This window comes from Haliotis rubra, unplaced genomic scaffold, assembly GCF_003918875.1.
Source record: "Haliotis rubra isolate DU_JTF1 unplaced genomic scaffold, ASM391887v1 Scf99, whole genome shotgun sequence".
In the NCBI taxonomy this organism is placed as follows: Eukaryota; Metazoa; Mollusca; class Gastropoda; order Lepetellida; family Haliotidae; genus Haliotis; species Haliotis rubra.
The window spans coordinates 247,643-270,157 of record NW_025767734.1 but is presented as its reverse complement, the minus strand read 5'-3'; the positions used below and the strand labels follow the sequence as shown (position 1 = coordinate 270,157).

At 37.9% G+C, this 22,515-nt stretch overlaps 2 protein-coding genes across 2 annotated transcripts in view; both read right to left on the bottom strand.

Moving 5' to 3' along the window:
* LOC124265666 (solute carrier family 22 member 4-like) overlaps positions 1-22,515 on the bottom strand; it is a 40,103-nt gene that overhangs the window by 422 nt on the left and 17,166 nt on the right. The gene's annotated exons all lie outside the window — the stretch shown is intronic.
* On the bottom strand, positions 231-22,052 carry LOC124265667 (solute carrier family 22 member 8-like). Its single transcript, XM_046700467.1, has 8 exons — positions 22,034-22,052; positions 20,861-21,072; positions 19,744-19,974; positions 17,647-17,849; positions 15,482-15,616; positions 4,002-4,103; positions 1,468-1,579; positions 231-464 (listed from the first exon to the last, which is right to left on the bottom strand). Exons 1-8 carry the CDS (start codon positions 22,050-22,052, stop codon positions 231-233), a joined length of 1,248 nt encoding a protein of 415 aa, XP_046556423.1.

Here is a 22,515-nt window from a genome sequence, read left to right as displayed (position 1 = left end):
AATTCAGGATAATACTTAATCGCAGTATCATATCAAATAATTTAATCAATGTGAATGCATAAATGTGCACTAGTGACAAATAGGAGTGTATAGCCAAACTTCTAAAATCTAATCTCTTGATTAAAGACAAAGATAATTTGTTTAAGGAGATCGTTTACAGTAGAATCACCGTTCAGTTGAATTCATATCGACTGAATATTTAAATAATGTATTTTGGAGCCCTAAACACTTCAGTGATTTTCATTATCATTACAAATATATCTATCAGCATCATTTTCTGCAATGGTGCTCTTCTTCTGTTTCTTCTCCTGTGATTCTCTTTGCTGGTTCAGCCACTGCTTCATTTCAGGAACTGTCTGCGGCAGTTCGTGTGTGTTCGTTTCTGGCAGAAATCGAACCAGGATAGCCACCACGATGCAGCAGGAACCGTACACAGTGCCAGGTGCCCAGGGATATTTGCGGTACTGTCACATAAGATAGATATATTATTTATCAGGTGATTTGTACCTGGAATAATGCCATAATGTAATTGAAGTACTGTGCGAAGTTCGTTATTAATAACATTGAAGGTTTTGACACAAATATGATTGATAAGACTCAGGAGAAACAAGGCAAATATGGGGACCTCGCTTATAAAAATGTCACTCTTGCACAAGCACCTTGTCTGACTCCCCAAAGTTCTTGTTGCTTAGGTTTAGTAGCTCCCAATCTCTTATTTTTGCTGTCAGGAACACATCCCTTCTGAGTTTTGGTGAGTCATTCTCCAAAAAGTTCTTGGTGGGTCCGACTAGGCAGCGCTTCCCAGGAAAAGTCAGATTCACTGTCAGGATTACGTATTAAAGGGTCAGGGGCCCTGACATGATCATGAGCGTTACCAGCCTGGCTGTGCCAGGATCACTCAAACCCTCTTGTTTGATTTATATTACTGTATCTTAATCTGTAATGCCGATGATAAAAATATCAAAGTAAGCAAAATAAACTTTCCATATATTAGTAATACATTTCTGGTAAAGGCTGAGTCAATTAAATAATAAAGTGGACAGTGAAATAAACACAGTAACTATGTATTGGTCCAAGGAAGAGGAGGTAACATAAATATAAAATAGAAAAGGATTGGTCTATTTTGTAAAGTATGTATACATACATTAATAAGAGTACATGTTTATATTTCGCCTGTCGCATTTGCTTTCACTTGTTACTGTTTCTGTCTATTATGATGTTCTACATGTAGTGTGTTAATCGAATGTCTGTCAGTCCGTCTATGACATAGCATTCTGAAATAAACACACTTTCCTGTCGCGGACATTGTATAAAAAGGGTTACAATGCTGTTGGAATCCGAGTGATACCTCATTGCTTTGGTCTCTGATAAATATGTGTATCGTTTTTTGACATTTCATGTTCAATAATCAATGATGAGTACATATTACAAAATGCATTCCGGACAACCAGGTGTTATGAAAACTACAGTGTAGTAATATAGAATAACTGTTAGTAGAAGTCTCACCAGCATCCTGGAAAAGGGAGCAAATAGTCCACCTACTCTTCCTGCGAGGGATCCAAGACCAAACCCAACATTCCTGAAAAATAAACAAATGAAATCAAGTTTTAATTTCCTTATGACCGAAAATTCAATCGGAAAACATTTAATTTATAATTTATTTTGGGTGTAACACGTATTCCTAATAGTGACGTTCATGTTGATTCTGCTTTCCTGACCTCTCATATCAGTCCATTGAATAATTATTTATAACAGCTGAGGTGAATTGGGTTTAGCGTCGTGCTTGAGAATATTTCGCTCATATGACGACGTGCATGCGTGTGTATGTGTATGTGCGGCTCTTGTACTAGCCCAGACTAAAGCTGATTTTATAGTGCTAGCCCACTGAGATACCATGCCGCAGCGAAGCATGAATACCCCACTCAGAAACATTATACTGACTCCGAGCCGACCAGTCCTTGTTGTACCCATTAATGCCGAGCGCCAGAACGTAACAGGTCTACACATGACATTTATCATGTTATGTTTGTTCGATGAAATAAAAGGGCCACAAATCATAATGATAAAAGAATCCTGCAAAAGTGTCCATTTAACGATTCCGACTTTATCATAACCAAGGCAGTTGTTCCTCTAAACAAACACGGGAACATGTGCTATGGAGGTTGTGAAGAAAGTGTTGCAGAACGTGGACTTTGCAGCTCGTGATGTAAATCCACTTATTGTGGCTTAAAAACTCATTGTGCTGCTACCAACATGTAGATCAGCCACGGGCGACTTCTGCATTAGTGACAATAACTACCTTTGTCAGCCAAGCAAAACATGGGCCAAAATGAAGTGAGCAGCCGTGTTTTTATCATTTGGCAACCAGCTATCAACCAAAGTATGGTTGTATCACAAGAAAAGTTTGTACTTGTTCCCACTCACAAGGCCTCAATTTACATGGCCATTTAAGTAAACATAACTGCATATCAAGACATTAAGGCTACATACAAGGTCAGTTTTAACTGAAGAAGAAATCTGCCCAAACCATTTATCGGTACTATCAACCTTTGCTTTGACTAAACTCCATTCGTCTTTAGTACTGGATTCCAAAGCTCCATAACAATGAGTACACTGAGAGATACATTGCCGGGTCCAGCATAGGTACCACAAAATCCATGTTTTCAATGTTTTGTCAAAACGTTAGATTTTTCAACGTTGTACAGCACCATCCTACATATGACAAACTTCACTCGTTGATCCGTTGGGTATTTGTTAATAAACAGGGTGTGAATTACATAATTACATATTGGGACAAAGGTTCGGGATAATGTTTCAAAACTGAAAGCAAAAGTCATGTAAAGTTAACTGAGAAATACATAATATGTAGAGGGTAATGTCCGAGTAACTCTCCATTCCTTAAAAATAATGGAGCCGAGGCCCCGGAGGGGCCGAGGCACATTATTTTTAAGGAATGGAGAGTTACGAGGATATTACCCTACTTAAATTACATTCGAAGTATTGGGCATATTTCTGTTTTCAAAATTAAATGTCAAAATGAAGGTTTTATTTTGAAACTTGTACACATCGCTCCATTCCTGAAAAGTAATGGAGCGAACAGACAATGGAATGACGTCACAAATGTAATTTAAGGGAATTTCTGGACTTCGTCTATGTGAATTTTGGGGGTAAAACATGAAGACAAGAAGCACGAATTCCAATGGGCACCAGTTGTGCTCCCCTCTGTGCAGATCTGTTTCTTAATGCATGTGAACCAGAAATTCTAATGGGTTGGCAACATCAAGGAAATTTGATCAAGAAGTTCAAATGTAACTACATGCATATCGATAATCTTATCTCGTTCAATAACCATCAAATGGCCAATTCCCTTCCACTGACTCTCCCTACCAAACCCGAGTGAGACCGCCTCATGTGTGGGATGTGTTTAGATCTATAAATACAGATTCAGTCAGACAGATAGCTCTCCACGAGGCTGTATGACAAAAGGGGTGATTTTAAATTTCCAATGTTCAACTTTCCCTTCATGTCAAGTAATATTCCCACAGTTCCAGCCTTTTGTGCATATATTTCACAACATATGACCATATGACACTTGCCGAAGTTTGTTCCATCTTCTGTAAAGCTTTTATGGCAGACACACCAGTGACAACGATGATGTCTGCTGCATATCCCTATTTTGACTTGTACCAGGAGAGGTTTTTTCAGGAGAGGCTTTTGCAAATGTTTGTGACGGGTGCCCCCAGTGGGGTAGGGTAATCTCACTCGCGAACACCTGGTATTTTCACACCGATTCATGAACACACGTTCATGATATAGTCAGAATTGTACTATGGACTATGTTTTTGCAGTGATTTCTTGTGGATGATATAGTAAAGGGTCCGTCGATCCCATTTGGATACCAATCACGAAAACCGGGTACAACGACATTTCCATAATTATCAATCTACCGAACGAAATATAGTTACAAGTACAGGTCCAGAGGTAAGGCTTGCCTTTCTTACCGTATTGTAGTTGGAAATAGTTCTGGAGTATACAAAAACAGCACAGTATATGAAGTCGTTGCTCCAAATTTTCCAATTAGCGACAATGTGCTGACAGCCACACTGAGGGTTGGTACCGCAACTGAAACATACTGCCAACATTAGGACATATCTCCACAATGAGGGTTGGTACCGCAACTGAAATATACTGCCAACATTAGGACACATCCTGTTACCGTTGGTACCATCGTAACAGTGAGAAAGGACGCGGGTGAATAGCTGACTCAGCTCGTTGTTGACATCCATTACAAGGTAAACCAAGAGGATTATCTCCCTTGGCAGGTTAAGACGTGTCAATTTGATCTCTGATGTAAATGAAAGACATTTGTTTTATTGTTACTTGTATACTGTAAAAAACTATTATGCAAGCACAATGGGGATCTCCTTTGAAGTCTGGAAGACCAGAACATTGACTTCCGACGGATTATAGACAGGTGGAAAATCTTCGACCCAACACTTCCCAGTCGGACTGGACTCCGCGTATGGCTGACGCATACCGACTCGAGTGTGATTTTACTAATAACTGTAACCTGAATTACGAGCAGGTATCAAGACTACTAAAGAGGAACAAGGGAAATGAGGCGCGATATCTGCTCCTGATATATGATCTCCAGTGGACAACACGTCTGGTATGGAAACTCGCTTCAAGGACTTAGAATCTAGAATAAAAGATCAATAGCAGCGAAACCGACGGTACAACATGGTAATGTATGGAAAACCGGAGACACCGAAGGATACTCAACAGGAAGTGAAAGTTAAGTCTTGAACATTCTTAAATGTGCTATAGAAACCGAGAACCTCCCCCTTCTCACAGCGCGTGATATAGAGAGAGCACACAGACTGTCTTCCCCCAAGCAAGATAAGTGAGTGAGTGAGTGAGTTTAGTTTTACTCCGCACTCAGCAATATTCCAGCAAAATGGCGGCGGTCTGTAAATAATCTAGTCTGGACCAGACAATCCAGTGATCAACAGAATGAGCATCGATCTGCGCAATTGGGAACCGATGACATGCGTCAACCAAGTCAGCGAGCCTGATCAGCCGATTCCCGTTAGTCGCCTCTTACGATAAGCATAGTCGCCTTTTGTGGAAAGCATGGGTTGCTGAAGACATATTCTATCCCGGATCTTCACGGGTCAGATAAAACAAGACCCATCATAGGACAAGTGGCACTCCGTCAAGCTCTGATACGTCTTCAAGGAGAAAGGAATTGGCATTGCCAATGACTTAACATAGCACTAGCGAAAAAAAACTACAGAGACTTAGAACAGAAACGCCAAGTATAAGATACTACTACAAAGGTAGCAAGATATCTGAAGAGCACAAAGAAGATTAGAACCAGACGGTAGAGCCAGGAACTCAGAGACAAGGAGGTCACCATCTGGAGATCGGAGAGAGCGAGTGCTCAGGTCTTGCTCTCACCCCCATAATAAGAGATAGGCTAGGTTAGGTTCTCGGTGATTTTACGCCTCATCAAAGAGATCCTGACACTGACACTCGGAGTATAACAAGTGAATTTGTTGACTTTGTATTTTGTATTGATGGTATTTACAGCAAGTTCGAAGTGGTTTATTTCAGAAAAGTAATATAGGCCACAGACCCAGTACTCATTGTGAATTCCAGAGTGAGAAAGTATGTTATAATTGACGTGACAAAAGGTTCAAGAGTTCCCTTTGAACCAGCAAAATAGAACACAGACAAGTCTAAAATATTCAATAATATTATTGAATAAACAATTAGCAAACTGCAATGAATGACAATTACAAATATTTAGTACAATGCAATTGAGTCACAAATCTAAAATATTGGGTCACAAATATAAAATATTAACTCACCAGAGTCTTGACATTACAGTTAGAGCAGATATACTGATTAAAGGTTGTTTACAATGACAACAGTTGAATAGGCAAGCACGGTCAGTCTTGAAATGTTAGGTAAACTCGATGATGGCAGACAGATGTGTGTATAACTATTGGTGGGATAACGCAACAACCAGCCTTTATATAGCTCTTACACAGTTCTCGAGCATTCTAGCAAAGTTAGGCTCCATCATTATTCTCTCAGAACGTTCACGAAAGCCATCGTAAACACAAGACGTGACAAGACCCGGAAGTCAAAACAAAATAAAGCCTGCCAAGGGATGCAACTCTGAAGCGCTATCAAAAAGCCGTGCCGCTACAGATACTATTGCCATTGAACATATATGATGCGAGATGCGAGCCAAAACCCACACTCAAAATTTTAAACATTGTGACCCATAATAATTATCACTTAATCAATGTTAATGCAAGTTACAAAAAACACTCTCTCATAACAATAATGAAGACTGTCTCAGTGACACAGCTTTATATATATAAACTGATAAATGTTTTAAGACGCTTGCACTCAATGACTGCAAAAGCGTATTAAATTTATGGCTTGTTGGATATTAATGAAATTGTAAAGGGATGTACAAACGCCGCAGTGCTTGATATTTATTACAAATAAGCAAGAAGTGATATTCATCTTCTATATATGGCAGTTTACAGATATTACATAGTCTGTCATTTCTAGCCTCTCTAATATACCAGTTTCTATTCGTAGTTTATGAGTCCCCGATCTTAACTGAACAAGAGCACGTCTATTTTTCAACTGGCTAACTGTGAAGATATAGGACTCAACACTGAATATAGGTTTTAACAACGAGTATCTAAAACGTATAAATGGATATCTTAATTTCTTTGATGTTAAAAACGACAGATATTTCTCCGGCTGCAGTAGTGATTTGTATAGTCTATAAGAGTCGTACCGTGAACTATTATGTATTACTGAATGCCATTCTTGATTAAACATATTAAGACTTCTTTCTCGAAACTGAGTAAAAACAAACTTGCATCACCAACTGACTGACTTAACCATACAAAACCATAACCATGTGAAAACAGAAGATTTCTTACATAAGATGCCCACGTCACTTTACCAATGTTGTCCAAATGAACAAGCATGTTATAAGCCTTTTGGGTAATCTATGTTCTTGCATACACAATATCTTAAACCAGAATTTTATACATCGAATATGAGCATTTATATACAGGGATACCTCCCACATTCACCGTACACCATACAATTCGGTGTAGAGGGTCCTACATTTAAAATTTCTTACAGGCCATCAAATGTATTTTTCTATGCATTCATATCTCTGGAATCCCCAAATCTCGGATCCATACAAAAGAATAGGCTGAATTTGACAATCAAATAGTTTAAAGTAAATACTGGGCGTCAACACACCAATTTTACACAAGGCAGATAAAAGACTTATCAATGCTTTCTTAGCTTTCAATGATAATTCAGTAACAGATGTTTTCCAGTTCATAGCAGATGTAAACTTAATACCAAGATAAGTGTAATGATCAGAGACAATTACAGGTTGGTCATTAAAGGACCACCTTTCTTTAGAAGATATCCGGCCACCTTTTCTAAATATAACAATATTAGTTTTATCTAGGTTAACGGATAAATCCCATGTTTTAGTATACCTTCCCAAAATATTTAACTGGGTCTGTAGTCCAACTATGTATCCAAATGTTGTTGTGCCTTTTCTGTGTCATTTTACTTTTCTGTGCTGGAATGTAAATGGTTTGAAAAGTAAAATCCAAGATTCAGACTTCATTGACTATCTCAGGAAATTCAAAATTATATGCCTAGTAGAGTGAGTGAGTGAGTGAGTTTAGTTTTACGCCGCACTCAGCAATATTCCAGCTATATGGCGGCGGCCTGTAAATAATCGAGTCTGGACCAGACAATCCAGTGATCAACAGCATGTGCATCGATCTGCGCAATTGGGAACCGATGACATGTGTCAACCAAGTCAGCGAAACTGACCACCCGATCCCGTTAGTCGCCTCTTACGACAAGATAGTCGCCTTTTTATGGCAAGCACATGGGTTGCTGCCATAAAAAGACATTTGTTGAGAATTTAAATATGAACTGGTTAAATGGATACGACGTATTCTATTGTCCTGCTGTTAAACTGTCCAAGTTTGGTCGTCTATCCGGTGGAGTATGCCTGTGCATTCATGAATCAATCAAGAAACTATATATGTTGTCAAAATTACATATTGATAAAGCTCTTAGTGTAAATTTGTCAAAAGAAATATTTTCCATCAACAAAGATATAAAACTGATATGTACCTATATACCTTCTATGGGTTCACCGTATTATGATAATTGTGACTCAACTTGCAGAATTGATCAACTTGAACAACTCCTAGTTGATAACTTAGTTCCTAGTTCAGCAACTCTCATCTGATTATATGTGGAGATATGAACGCTAGAACTGGTCAACTCAATAATCCTATTGTGTGTCGAGTGAGGACTTTCACAACTTTGGTTCATACTGTGACGATGATGACACCCCAGTCGAGAATAGTAAGTCTCATGATAGTACGGTAAATAGATTTGGTTGCATATTGCTAGATATGTGTTATGCTTTCCATTTATTCATAGTTAACGGTAGAGTGAACGGGGACATAAATGGTGAGTTTACATACTGTAGTGAGAAAGGTTGTAGTGTAAATCACTACTTTATTTGTTCCCCGGAATTATTCCAATATTTTCAACACTTTAATATCGGTGAACACTATGATTCAGATCATTTTCCACTCGAGTTATCATGTAGCTTCCCCCAAATGACTCCTACATCAAATGTGTCTAATAACAACCCAACCATTACTGATAAGACATTTTGGAATGACTCATTCTGTACTACATTTCTGAATACTCTACGTCAGGAATTGGGCCAGTCTGGCGAAAACCTGCTGATTAAACTTGAGGTTGATATTGATGGTGCTGTCAATGATCTCATTAATACGATATTGAAATCGGCCGAATGTATGAAAAAGGCGTGCAAAAACGGTTCTAAATCTAGACCGTTCAGCAGAGAATGTAAATTGGCCAAGAGAAATGCACGTAGAGCTTTAAGAAAGTTTCGATGTCAACGCAATGGCAGTAACAGACGGACATACTGTAAAGAGCGAAATAGGTACAAGACATGTTACAGAAACTTTAAACATGAACTCAAATGTAATAAACTAAACAGGCTCAGTAATTCTATGCATTGTCAGTCTAAATTCTGGAAAGAAATTCGACATATCAGAACTAAATGCTCTCAAGAAAATTCAATTTCCAAAACCGAGTGGCTCATTCATTTCAGGAATGTTTTCGCAAATAATTCAGTGCTCGATCAGTTTGACCATGGCTTAGACATGTTAGAAATTTCGCATGATTTTAATGGGGAGTATGATGAAGTAGATGAACTTGTACTAGACTCGCCTGTATCGGATGATGAAATCACAAATGCAATTTCACAATTGAAATGTTGAAAAGCAGCTTGTCCCGATAGCATCATTATCGAAATGCTTATATGTTCTATTACAGAAATTCTTCCATTTCTCAACAAATGCTTTAATAGTTTGTTCACAAACGAAGTATTTCCTTGCAGTTGGTCAATTTCTATTATTGTCCCAATTCACAAGAAAGGTGACTTTAATAATCCCGATAATTATAAGGGAATATCTCTTATGAGTATTCTCGGCAAATTCTTCATTTCTATACTAAATACCCGACTCTCTAAATGGGCAAACGTGAGAGATAAGATTCCTGAGAATCAAGCTGGTTTTCGTAAGCAATACTCCACAACTGATCACATTTTTACTTTGTATGCACTGATTCAGAAATGTTTATCCCGTCGAAAACACAAACTGTATGTAGCTTTTGTCGATTTTAAGAAAGCATTTGATTCTGTAGATACACACAAATTATGGTATTGCTTACGTAATGCCGGTGTAAGCGGGAAAATGTATACTATGTTAAAAGCAATGTATTCAAATGTAAAATCTTGTGTTCGATGTGGTTCTGGTGTAACAGATTATTTTGACTGCCCAAATGGGACTAGGACAAGGGTGCAATGTAAGTCTGATTTTGTTCTCATTCTTCATAAACAAATTTTATTACGAGGTCATGCAAAAGGGTAAACATGGTGTACAGATGTTCCCAGATATGATAGAACTATTTATGCTTCTATTTGCAGACGATGTCATTTTGATATCTGAAACTATTATTGGTTTGCAAAATAAGCTAAATACTCTTGAAAATTATTCTGAAAACTGGAAACTATCCGTAAATTTAGACAAAACTAAAATAGTCATATTCAGAAGGGGTGGCGCTGTTGCATCTGAGGAGAAATGGTTTCTTAACGGAAAATCTGTTGCTATTGTTAATCAATATAAATATCTGGGGAAAATATGTTTCAAATACGATGAGTTTAAAAAGTTGTGTCTATGACTTGTTCCTACGTGCAAAGAAAGCAATGATTTCAATTTTATCTATCTCACATGAACATATTTTTCAAACTGTTTGATGCCCAGATACAACCCATTTTATTATATGGACCGGAAATGTGGGGATTTTAACGCTACGATTACTTGGAGAGATTACATCTTATGGCTTGCAAGAAGTTTTTATGTGTTGGATCCGCTAATCCTAATTGTATGGTTTACGGTGAATGCGGGAGATATCCTATGTATATTTATTCGCAAATACGATGCCTTAAATACTGGTTTAAGATTATGTTAATGCATGAAAGTAATCTACCAAAAATATCTTATAATATGATGGTTCATCTAGACAATATGGGTAAAATATCTTGGGGTCTTGTCTTGTGACAAAATCTTCAAAATTGATATCTTCATACGGCTGGGAGAGATCCCTAAAGTACTTAGCAAATAGGTTACAGATACTTTCTGGATTGTCACAGGTCTCGTTCTCGTACACAAGGGTTTTAACTCGTTCTTTATTGCGTTTGTACTTTTTTGTAACCCTGGTATATTCCTGAATATCAACTTCGGCTGCTTCATAGATGTCCCTGAACTTTTCGTCTTGAAGTTTACGTTTTGATCGGCGATGTTTGTTTCGAAAGATTCTCTTAGCCTGCTTATATTTTACGTAGTGAACATCGTCCTTATTTCGTGGCTTACCCATATGGACCCATTCTTTACGTGCGTGTCGCATATCGTTATGACATGGCTTTAAATTATCCCTCTTCCAGTAGGGTTTTAAATGGGATTGAAATTTTGAAGCAGGAATACTGATATTGGCTGAAGCATGTAATGAATCAAGGATGAAATTATGGTAGGCTTCAATATACTCCTCTGGTGTGTTGTAATCAGCTATATCTAAACTGACATTTCTGAAATAATTTTCAGTCTCATAGCGATAAAGCATCAGATCAATGCTGTTGGCCTTTCGCCAGTTTAACTTTTCACCCCCATAGTGATATTGACGTACATCATCAGTTACATGCATACAAATAAGTATAGGGGTAGTGATCTGAGACAGAGTACGGGATGGAATAGTCAATATCATAGCCAACAATGCTACTTCTACAATCAGTGTTAACAAAAAACATAATCGATCATAGTTTTAACCTGTCTACATTTACTAGTGTAGGTGTAAGCATTTTGATTGTCCAGTGGTACAATCGAGATCAGGTCACGTTCCTTCAAAGCTCTCTGCAAACACTTAGCTCGAGGTTTTAATGCTGAGAGAGTCCGAAGGTCAGTATTAAAATCACCAAGTATTACAGTTTGTCCATGATATGAGCAGGTATCGTATACATCCATAGTATTATGGAGTTCTTCTGCGTAGACAGTGTCCATGACATTAGACGATGGAAGTTGCACACCAACTATGTACACTGGAATGCCACATTTAGTCATCTTAACACCAATGATGTGTTCACTGTTCGGTATATTTAATACCGAGACACTACAACTATCTTGCTTCCTGATGAACAATGCAACTCCACCAGCTCCTCTAGGTGAAGAATGGTTCTGCTGGCATTTGACACACACATGGAAGTCGTCATGAAGTTCAGTTAAATTGGTTTCTGACAAAGTGTTCAGTTCCAGTTTATACACCGACAAATATTCGTAACACCACGAATATTCCATGTAATGACACGAGATAATGACATTACAAGAATCAGTATGTATAAATTGCAAGACATATATTACTGTCCGTTACCTTCATGTCCATTATCGCCGTACCATGTATTATTCGGAACCCATTCCCGACAGTTCACGTTTTCAGGCCAGAAATAGTCGTCATCCATGATGACGTCAGCAGAGTCTCTAGTGACTGTAATTCGTATAGTGTATGTCGGGTTACGCGGACTGTCCCAATGCTTCATCAATCTGGTATGAGATATCACAACGCCACGGTCTTTAGCGTAATCCACTATAGCGTCTTTGATGATGTCAAAAGACTTGTCAGCACTGACATAACTTAGCTAAAAAAATATCGGAAAATGCAATATGTATTCTCTTTGATAAAATACTTTTTAATCTTGATCTGGATTTACTGTATACATGTACATATATTCACCCAGAGGGATCCACGTTCTACAACAAACCAGATCTATAATGCAAAAATGGCATCAGTCTTTTCCAAGATGGTCTATTAGATGTTTTATCAAACATGTCAGATGTAAATATTTTGTGCGAAGGGGATTTCAAAGGTACAGAGCCCGATTTCATTGAGGATGATATCATCAAACGTACAGAAGGGCAAGACCATTCAATGTGGGATTTCTTATTAGATGTTTTTAGCTTAAAACGATTTTCAAAATTGAAAATTCCTAAGGCAAGGGCTTGTTAGACATATGCTTAGTTCTCAACATCCATTTAATGAATGGACGATGTGGATTGGACTCAAAATGAGGCGACCCTACATAACGGAACAAGTGTAGTAGATTATATAATAAGTTCAACATTGATGTTTGTTAGTGTGCTTGATTTTGCAATCCCTTCCCGCGCAGAATCCAACCATCTTCCTCTTACTATGACTGACTGACTGAGTATGGTTTTACGCCGCTTTTAGCAATATTCCAGCAATATCACGGCGGGGGACACCAGAAATGGGCTTCACAAATTGTACCCATGTGGGGAATCGAACCCGGGCCTTCGGCGTCCTCTTACTATGAAGTTACATTGGCTTCACACGCATCAAACCACAATTAAGAAATTGATATAGATTTGTTTGGGATGATGACTTGGATATTTAGACAAACTATGTTTTTGGAAAGTATTCAAGAGTTACTAAGCTAGTCAGCTTCGTATTTACAAACACTGACAAAAGCATAGATCTTATTGCACAAGCACTTTGTACAGCTGCCTCTGATATGAAAAATCAAACTGGTAAGAGAAGAAACAGAGCTCAAACTTGGCATGATGCAGAGTGTGATAAACTAAAAAAAAAGAAAGATGCAAATGATTAAATAAATTTCGTAAATCTAAGGATATTCGATCTTCAGAGGATTACCATTGCATTAGAGATAAGTACAATGCAAAAACGAAGTGAATATTTGAAATTGAAACAACAATTAGAAAATAGTGTTATCAATTCTAATCAGTTTGGTCTTCTTTGAAAAATTTGAAAAGTCCAAACAAATGACATTGAGATCAACGATTGGTATTCTTATTTCCAATGACTCGAGAAGAAATCCTAAATAGTATTAGACAACTGAAACTGAACAAATCACCCGGAATAGGTGATACTATCTCCGGATTTTTGCTACAATCATCAGAAATTCTACTGCCGTATCTTGAATTATTGTTTCAGTCCATTTTAGAGAATTGGGTTGCTCCACATTCATGGTCAGTTGGTATCATTATACCTATTCATAAGCATTGTGATAAGAAACAAACTGAATATTATAGAGGTATTATTCTTCTTAGTGCATTCAGTAAAATATCCATTGTCATTATAAACACAAGTTTAGTATTGTGGGCAGAATCCTTTGATAAGATAACCGAATCTCAAGCTGGTTTTAATTTAGGAAAGATATACTACTACTGACAACATATTTGTTTCACATTCACTTATACAGAAATACTTAAATAAGAAAGGTATCAAATTCTATGTTCTCTTTGTAGATTTTGTAAAAGCTTTCGACTCTGTTCACAGAAAAAAATGTGGAATCTCCTAGATAATCATTCCTTAAGCAGTAAGATGAGTAAACCTTTAAGAGTACTCTGATAACGTAAAGAATATCGTATATAATGAAATATATGAAACATTTGAGAGCCAAATATGTGTAAGACAAGGTTGTATCTTAAGCCCATCTCTATTTTCTTTCCTTATCGATGAACTAGCAATACAGACTAGCAATGTTCAGATGCATCCAGATATAGCACAGCTATTTCATATTATTTGCTGATAATATCAGATATTGAACATTTACTATTTTCAACTGGTTTCGCTAATGTATGGCTAAAACAGTGCATAGACTCGCGTCCAATGTTTCTCATATCCATTAAACAAAGGTTACAAGATATATATCTCCAGGATTGACTTGACCAATAATCTGTTTCAAATAAATGTTTTTATTACAAAATGTTTAAGCAATCTATATACAATGAAACCTATTTATCATCTTTGAATATTCGGAAATATAGTTTCACGCTTGCAAAATTCCGTTTGCTCATCCCATGATATGTTAATAGAAACAGGTAGATATATTGGAATAAAAACAGAAGACAGAAAATGTAAAATGTGTGATTTGAATTCAACTAAAGATGAATATCATTTTCTGTGTGTTTGTCCACCCTAATACACTTTGAGAATGAAGTATATCGAGAAATAGTATTTTGTACATCATACTATTTGTAAATTTATATATCCATGAACCTATTCTAGCAAGGAACATCTAAGAAAATTGTCAATGTTTCTGTATACACAGACAAAATGTCCTCTCTGCTGCTGAATAATATTGCCTGTATATACATGTATGTACTATAAGACCTGTGGCCTCTTAAGTGCAAATAAAGATTGATTGACAAGGCAAACCAGGAAAGATATTCACTATATTTTCATTCAAGAAAATGAAACCTTTTGTCAGTTAGCTGAGTGAGCTTTCTGATTATGGATACAAAACCTTGGCCTATGATGTAAGGTAGTAAAATAAGGCAACAGGAAGACTAACCTGTGAAATGGTTGAATATTACCGATGTTATCAGCGACACTGCTGCTATCAGATGACAGGCTAAACATGTTTTCTTCCTTCCGAATCTACACAGAAATAAACAAAAGTTGAAACGTAACCAACCTCACTCTTCATAACGATTGTAACGTAGGACGAGGTTAACCTAGGTTAATTAGGGTTGTCATAATGAGGTGAATGAGGGTTGAGTGTCCTGAGCCGATGGCAAGTATGATGGCTTTTCAAGTATGTTGAATATAACCAGAAATATAAACATGTACAGTGCCACATTATATTGTGGTAATAGTGATGTATCCGGTGACATCTAGTGGTACAACCTGTATGAATACTTATATCGTATGTTTGATCCAGTTAAGATCGAAATCCTTCAACAAACCAATATTCCATATTTGAATGTATCATTACCTGTCGACTGTGAGCCAGAAGGCGACAGCAGCAAACACTTCTGTGACAGCACTCAGACCAAAGGCGATGTATTTGTCACTATGAAACTGTGTGGCGTTGAGACTAAGTCCGTGGTATGTTAAATTATCTGTCATCCTAATCACAAAACAAAACTCATAAACAAATGATATGACAGCTACAACGAAAACAGATGCATGGCAAAGTCGTATAATTAATTCTGCTGATTATTTTTGTCTTACCACACATTTAAATATTTACAAAACATTATTCTCATATCAGTCAGAAGATAAATGTACACATTATCGACACATTTTTAAATTTTAATTCAAGTATTAAATACGACCAAATACCTGTAGTAATTCCACTTAATACTAGTATGAATCTGCATGTGTATGTATTTACCATATAAAACACAGGATTGCTGATAAAGTAAGTATTTGTCTGTCTTTGAATATCTGCAGGAGTGGTCTATCTTCTTTTCTCTCAGTTTTTGAAACACCCGGACTGTGTTCATTTTGGTCCTTGTGTGTGCCCGACGCTAAGAGAGGACTTTGATCATGAAGGTTTGGTTCTTTTACTTTTTCTCTGAACAGTGTTATGATATAGTTCTCATCTTTATGATTCATATGGCTAGCCTTCTTTAAATTCCGTTCTATGATACCGTATTTCTTCTTTGCTGCCAACCATCTTGAAGATTCGTCCATTACCCTGTAAAGAGGTTAATAGTCAGTGCTCAATTTTCTTTTAAATTAACTGTTTATTTCAGAAACCCCTGTTACAAATAGGAACTCGTGCCCAGGGTAACAGGAGCCCCATTGCGCTAAAAACGAATACAGAAAAAAGCTTTCTGATTTGTGTGTGTGTGTTTGATTGTGTGTGTGTTTTTTTTTTAGATATTAGACAAGGACACCACACCAGCTCTACGACACCACACATCATACTCTATATGCATATGATGATATGTGAAAAGTCGACTAAGCAATACATGTTATGCAGTTTGTTACTGACAACAGATGATATGAAGTTATAATTGCAAATATGTTACTGGTAACAAAACCATGATATAAATGACAGGAGATTAAAAATAAAACAGTGATACGTTGAGTTTATTCACAGATATAAAATGTTGGCTGACAATGGTTAATATGAAATTATAATTGCAAATATTTTACTGGTCAACTTTGACTTTTAGTCTTTTCAATGTTGTATCTAGCACTCAAAATTCTCATAAAATGTATATTATTTGGAGCGGAAGCCGAGATATGATCTTTTACAAGTGATATAATGAGATAAAACACCTCGTCAGAGATAGAATGCTCTTTATAGCCAAATATAACCAGCTCTGGGGTAAAAGCTAAGTTACAAACATGAGAATACTCTTCAAGTAACATATCTGAGAGCGATGCTCAGAGAGTTTGGACAAAACTGCACTCCAAAATTAAATAAACAAGTGTTTCAATACTATCACCACAAAAAGAACACTTGTTACTTGTGTGTGTGTGTGTGTGTGTGTGTGTGTGTGTGTGTGTGTGTGTGTGTGTGTGTGTGTGTGTGTGTGTGTGGTGTGTGTGTGTGTGTGTGTGTGTGTGTGTGTGTGTGTGTGTGTGTGTGTGTGTGTGTGTGTTGGGGAGAGTCCCGATTAGGTGCCTGACTCTGAGGGTGTGGGTTTGAATCCCGGATGGCACTCAACCCAACCAATAGTACTAGATTCTGTACTTTACTGTGAAAATGTGATAAAACATTGTTACATGTTACAATGGACCACCTTCTAATTGACAATGTGCATTCAGGGTCTATTTTTCATCAGCAGTTTCTCGTATATCCATAGAGCTTTCGGACTTTGTGTGCTGGCGATTAGGTGCCTGACTGCACTTTACTTAGAAAGTGTAATCCCAAACATATGTTACAAACAGACCTAGTTCCTCCTACAAAGGCAAAATCGATTTCCGTTGGATGTGCTGAAACAATGTATACATGTCCTGCGCCTGTCTGTTGATATCATAACAGAGTGCCTACAAAGTGAAAAGGGATGGTTCGATATCTTGCTCCCAACTTCAGCATACTAAAGAATCAGTCATGCACCGAACTGGTCATGTTATTGCAAGTGCACATCCTATTTCTTCCTGTTCGTAGAAAACGAACGTTTTAATTAATTATAAACTCACCATGGTACAAGTATATAGAAGCCTGATGTGAGGCCCGCAACCAACTGGTGATACCTCCAGTTGAGATCTCTCATCAGGTAGGCCGCCACAGCGTAGATTACAACCGACAGTGACCAAATCAGCGTGCTTATAATCCCAAACTTGGATCTGTGCCTGGTTGGGATGATTTCTAGACCGATCGTTGTTGACGTTAAAGCGACGCCCTGAAGTAAAGATCATATAATCTGCAAGGAGTTACACAGAGTTTGAACACAAAGGGTTTGAGAAATATGAAAATACGAATAACTACAAAGAGACGAGCTGCCCTTTGATCTGTCTCATACAAAGCGCTGCACTCATCAGTGGTGTTTTATTTTATCCTTTCCCAAACATTAAACTGATAGGCCATGATACAACTGACATATAGTTCCTACCTGTTCGAATCCCAGTTCTTTCGCATTAGGTTTCTGAGTTTGTAAGTACCATAGCCATGCTCGTGGTTTTCACCAAAATAGAATCACTTTGACTTTCTTCCCACACCGAGCTGACACGCGGTAAGATTGTTGGATTACTGTTCAAATCACAGGTAAACCTAACCCACACAGTCAAGACTACATAAGACCAAGCTCATTTACAATAAACCAATAAATCTTTCATTCTTGAAAATCTCAAACGTCTGAAATAAGGTTGATATTTGACCGTAATAAACACCCGGTAAAACGTTAAGCATCCCTAAATACGTTGATCGTTAACATAACTTTGTTGAGCTTGTGTATGATGATACATATGATAATAACGTTCATTTAAGAAAGTATTGCAGGTGTACTCAGTATAAAGTCTCTCCCGAACACTACACGTGAAGGTCCTGGTTAGAATATTGATCTTCAGTAACCCATGCTTATCGTAAGAGGCGACTAACGGGATCGGGTGGCCAGGTTCGCTGACTTGGTTGACACATGTCATCGGTTCCCAATTGCGCATATCGATGCTCATGCTGTTGATCACTGGATTGTCTGGTCCAGACTCGATTATTTACAGACCTCCGCCATATAGCTGGAATATTGCGGTTTAAAACTAAACTCACTCACTCACTCTTCCGAACACACCCTGTGGAGTATGTCTTGAAGCAAACCAACGAGTGCCGTGCAGTTGGTGCACGTACAATATGTTGGTATATAATCGTCATTATTGTACGAAGCAGACAGTGGGATGGCCAATTATGGAAAATTATTGGTACGCATAACTCCGGTATGTCCATTAAAGCAATTGGTCGGGAAATGAATGTCAACTACACAGTTGTCAGTCGTTTGGTAAAAAGAAAATACAGGGAAACCGATGAGGTGAAGGTTCGCCCACATTCTGGACGACCCTGGGTGGCATCAGATCGTAAAAGACAGGACACTTTTGAGGCTCACACAACTGTACGCTACAAGCACCGTTGACTACGAGAACAATCCGGAATTGACTAACGAAAGCCAATTGCGACTCTAGAAGGGTGATCAAACGTCCTCTACTGAGCGAACATTACCAACAAGCGGCAACGCTGGAATCTGAGGACTTGGCGAAGATTACATTCGTCTGATGAAAGCCGATTCCTTCTTCAGGTAAATGATAGAGGCTTGAAAGTTTGGAGAGGTACACAATATATTGATAGTACAATGTTCCCAGGTTACCAGTATACGTTTTTGTCTCATACATACGCAACATGGTGCCCGATCCTATCTCAAGCTCCACTCTTGTAACAGGTATCATTTTGAGCCAAAACAGATGCGTTTTGTGTGTTGGGCTAGATCCATTGTTAAAACGTTGAACGAAACTGCCCTTTTTTGTGTTTACTTGCATTCCCTAGATGATCTCACAGAAAAACAGTGAGCTATACCATTGCACTGTGGGTGCACACCAACATACAACTTTGAAAAACTTAACGGAGGTGTTTAACTTTTTTCTGGGGGTGTGTATTTTAGTTAATGATTAAAACCCATGATTATATGAATGAAGCATAATCTAGCTTGATATTTCAACAAGTGAATGAAATAACAATAACACATTAACCACAGAATAATAGTCACCATATTCGCAGCAATCATATAGTATTGCGTAATCATTTATATACACTACCGTCACCGTTGCCCCTTGTATAACCTTCATGACAGCAAAAGCAGCATATGTTGGTACAAATGACATGGCAGTGCTGGTTGCAAAGAAACAAAGTCCAGACAGTGTGAGGGACAACCTGCGTCCATATGTGTCCGATAACGATGTGAACAAGACCGAGCCAATACCCATACCAAACATTAAGAGGGTCTGAAGAAGGTCCCCAAGACTTTCAGTTTCACAGACGATGTCCCACTGAAATCAAACGGGAAATTATATTTCTTTAGATACAAATCTGTTCTCTTTAGAAATATAAAAATGTGTTCCACAGAGAGTGTTCCGGATTTTAACACAAACAAAAGGGACAGAGACTGACATGCTCTGTGTTGTGAAATAATGACGAATACAAAAGAGACAAGTGTTTGAGAAAAGACACCTTCGAAGGACACGATTCAATTGTTCTGATGTCAAGACAAGAGAATTTGGTATGGAAGTATATCTTAAAGCTTTATGTATATCGTTAATCTGATATCGTTCCAGAATGGTCAGGACATCAACCTTCCGAAAATCAAGTGTTCCAACATGTTGAATAATAATCCAACAGCTCCAGCCTTACCAATGTATATGCAATCGAACACGCTCTTTCAACGGTGTGTTATGCAATTGTTTCTGAATAGTTGTGTTTTCACTGTTACAACATCAAGGTCTCGTTAAAGTTTTTTAAACCATTATGGAGTGAGTGAGTGACTTATTATTTAAAGTCTCATCGGCAATATTTCAGCCATATCGTGACGAGAACATATTAAACCATTATGGTGGACATGTCAAGTGTAGATATGCAAGACCGTGTATAATATATATTAAAGACATCAAACGTAACTAAAAGCGTTTGAAAATGTGTAAGGAGAAAACAACTTATAAGTCCCAAGTGATCAGGGCTGAGTAAGAGTGAGTGAGTGAGTGAGTGAGTTGACTAATCACCGCTATAACAATAATGCGAGTATAACAGAACATGACAGTTTCCCATTCTTCAAAGGAAACCGCTAGGCTGTATTATGAAAGTATTTGTCCGTTGTCCCTTAGTAACACAAGATGATAGAGGATTTAAATGGTTCTTTCAATATGCATATCGTACTCTTACCTCAGAAACAAGTGAGAGTTCCCGCGGTTGTTCGTACTGACGACCTTCTATACACGTAAGTTCTTCCGAATGTCCAGATATAGTTGACGTAATGCTGATTCCACATTCATGGTATGTTATGTTCAAGTCAGAGATGTCTGCTTGAAACCCGAGACTCTCAACAACAGATGTTTCATTCTTCAGAACGTTACAGTGGCTCGGGACATGAATTCCTGAAGGACAATGATACCTATTTCATACAGAAACCATAACATATACTTTTAAAGACAATCTTGGCATGTTAGAAAGTGATATTCATAATATTGGAGGATATTTTATGGCTTGTATTATTGACAAAAGAGGCACTGAACCTTAGCATGTTCAGTCTGTTTGGGTCAAAATGAATTACAATTTAACTCCAAATCGGATCATGATCAAACATTCATTTCAACGCAGAATGTAATGAAAACATCAGACTAACTCTGGAAAATAAGTTACTTAATCAACTATTATCATTTTGTTTTGAATTTCTGTGACGTTTTACGAGGGTAAAGTAACTGTAGTCCAGTTGCAGGAAGCACGTGCAATTGTCACGTTACATCAAGCATAGCCAATTAATTTACTGACACGGTACATGAGACAGTGAAATTCACCTTTGACATAAAGTCCATTATTTTCAGTTTTTGACTTTTTTAAAGGCGAAAGAGAAAGAGGGATGAAATGGAGTGACGTTTTCCGAATCCCCCTCTGCATGAACTCCGCCAAATCCGAGGAGGATTTGGCGGAGATCTTGCCCTGGGCGATTCGGAAAACTGGGCTTTAGTGGCCTCTTTGAGGCGAAGGTGCCAGGCCTGCCTCAATGCACAAGGTGACCACTCTTGCTACTACTGACCGTGTGAACTTGTGTGAACCCCCTTGTATTGTGGCTCAAGTGCATATATGCCAGGTGCCCTGTTCTTAGTTTAAGTTCTTACATTCAACTCTGATTCTGTTTGTTGTTTGTGCTATTTATGTTTGTAATACATATGGTGGGTAAAAAAATAATCTACAAGTCATTTATGTCCTAAATACACATGTTGGGTACGAGTTATGTGGTGAATGGGTGTGCGTTAACCTGTGGTCGGGATACAGCAGGATTCGTTCTTGGTTAAATAGCTTGAAATTGGTATGGTGATTCGTTAAACTGAGACTTACCTATGAAAATTATGCTCATCGTATTAAATCGCATTGGCAGCACCATTAGTGAGGCAAAAAAGACTTGAATCATTTGATATCTTCCCCTCCATCCTAATGCGTCAAAGATACTGTCAAAATTAACTTCTTTCGTGGACGTCATCCTCTTTGGAACTGATACTCAGCCTGGTCTGATAAGGTTATGCTAAATATATAAGAGTCGTAACGATTACAATTGTGAAGGAGTGGAAGTCGTATTTACATGTGACCTAAGTGCAAAAATGCACTCATTCATAAACAGTGGTAATCTCGTATTCGGACCCATTGCCATTGAATCTTGGCATAGCTAAGGGAAACTACTGCTTTGCGGATATCTCTGCTTGCAATGAATAACTGGGAAATACCAACTGCGTGCTTCCTTTCACATCATGGGTGTAAGACAGACGTGCATCTGAATAGGAGTCCAACGTGTCATCTGACGCATGGTCCCTTTGGTTGTACCC